Consider the following 1,886-nt stretch of genomic DNA (forward strand, 5'->3'; position numbering starts at 1 on the left):
CCACTGAACAGAAACACAGAAATTAATAGAATTGTATCTAAATGAAAATGAACTCGTTACATTCTTGTCTTTGAAAAACAGATGTGCATTTGTTTATTTATTTATTTATTCATTTATTTTTTTGTTCATTAATTTCATTTTTTATTGAGCAGTTATTTCAGTAACAGCCACGCGGTGGTAGCAAAGATGCAGACGTCATGACGCACATGGAGCGTTCTACTCTACTACAACGTGTCGGTGTGGGGTGAACGCTGGGGCCAACGTTAGTGTTCATTTTCTAAGGTTCACCGAAGAGAAACGGTTAAACAAAGGGTATTTGAATGTGTGAGCAAACATCTTGGCTAAAGAAAAGATTTTTAATGATTTAAAAAAAAAAAAAAAAATTCCAAATAGGCAATATATTCCGGTTCCTCCGGTTTCTTGACGTAACCTGTCAAAAGTGTGGAGGAGGGAAAGTTACCGTTAAGATGGTTCAGAAGCGCGGTGGTGAGTGGGAGGGTCTGTCTGTCTGTCTGTCGCTTCATCACTTTACTCCCCGAAGTTGTAGCAGTGAGGAGCTAATCACTGCACGTGTGGATTACTGTCAGCAGCACCCTGGGGGACAGGACCGATGAGATGATATTAAAACACAACAGGAGTCCTCTTCTGCTCGCCGTCACCTGCATGTACTTCTCAGGAGGTCTGCTTTGGTCTTACCAAGAAGAGGATGCCAGCCACGGGTAATTGTAGGACGTGTAGGCTTCAACACCAAAATGATACGAGGTCCCCTTGCGTGAGATGACAGAAAAAAATGCTTACTTTAAAACTGTTTTCTTTCACAGTGAAGAATGCTCTGAGAATAACATTTCTACAACAAAGTACCCCTGCGTAAAGACGACTGGAGAAGTTGCAACATGTTACAGGTACAGAAGAGTGATTCATGTGGTTGGATGCTGTTCAAATCGAGTTATTGTCCCACCGAACAGGATTATAATAGTGCTAAAATTATCAAGCGGCAGACCAGTGTGTTTTGTGCCCATAAACAGTGATTGCAAAATGTAGCTCTTCATGATGTAAAATTGGACTTGGCATTTATTATTCAGAGCAATACTGTTGTTTAAATAGTGCTTGGTTGAAATCTTAGTGATGGAAACTCATTTTGTGTATAGCACTGGGCACAGTTCTGCTTAATGAATCACCGAAAGACAAGTGAAAATCACAAAATCATGTTGCCAGACGCTGCTTATAGCTTAATGAACACTTAATAAAAATCATTTTTTACGATGCATGTGATTTAATTACTGATTTTAACTAACCCGGTCAGTCAGATGTTTTTACGAGATGAAAAAGGTTTGCTTCCTAAAAAGGCTGCAGTTGATCATTACAGAGAGTGAAAAAACTCCATGAACTTTTATAAGTTATTATGTAATAATGTATCTAATGGAATGGAGGGATTTTCTGGGGACACATTGAGTTTCCTCCTAATCATCCTTTGTGACTTAAAGGGATCATTGCAATCCAAATATCCAAAAGCCTCCAGATTGGACTATTAGGCTCTGACACTGCTTTAATTATGACAGTCCACAGACACAGTGGACACAGCGTCTCCCTGCAGTAAAAACCGCTGTCAGAGGCTACGGATTAAGTTGTTAGGACCTAATCTTTCTTCATTGCAAGGGGCCATCTCACAGGCATAATGAAACAACTTGACACTACTAACTTTAAAGAGGTAATTTAGTTAAAAATAAATTCAAATATCCAGAGCTTTTCCTTTTAAGGCCAATTCATTAATTGTGATATGTATAGTTTACAGCAACAGAGTTTGACAAATGTCTGCTGTCTTTGTGATGGATGCAAGCTGCAAGTTGAATCATTTTAGGATTTGAGACACGTGCTACTCCCCCCCC

The 1,886-nt window shown here is 39.3% G+C and overlaps 1 protein-coding gene across 2 annotated transcripts in view; it reads left to right on the plus strand.

The window, feature by feature from the left end:
• The first annotated feature begins 249 nt into the window (after nt 1–249).
• ccbe1 (collagen and calcium binding EGF domains 1) overlaps nt 250–1,886 on the plus strand; it is a 32,987-nt gene continuing 31,350 nt past the window's right edge. The window contains exons 1-2 of one of the 2 annotated variants that reach the window (XM_032540009.1): nt 250–719; nt 822–902. In XM_032540009.1, the coding sequence (XP_032395900.1) occupies nt 616–719; nt 822–902 (185 nt within the window). In that variant the 5' untranslated portion in view covers nt 250–615. The remainder of the gene's footprint in view (nt 720–821; nt 903–1,886) is intronic. The other variant, XM_032540008.1, reaches the window with a different exon arrangement.

The sequence above is a fragment of the Etheostoma spectabile genome, chromosome 16 (assembly GCF_008692095.1).
Source record: "Etheostoma spectabile isolate EspeVRDwgs_2016 chromosome 16, UIUC_Espe_1.0, whole genome shotgun sequence".
Classification (NCBI taxonomy): domain Eukaryota; kingdom Metazoa; phylum Chordata; class Actinopteri; order Perciformes; family Percidae; genus Etheostoma; species Etheostoma spectabile.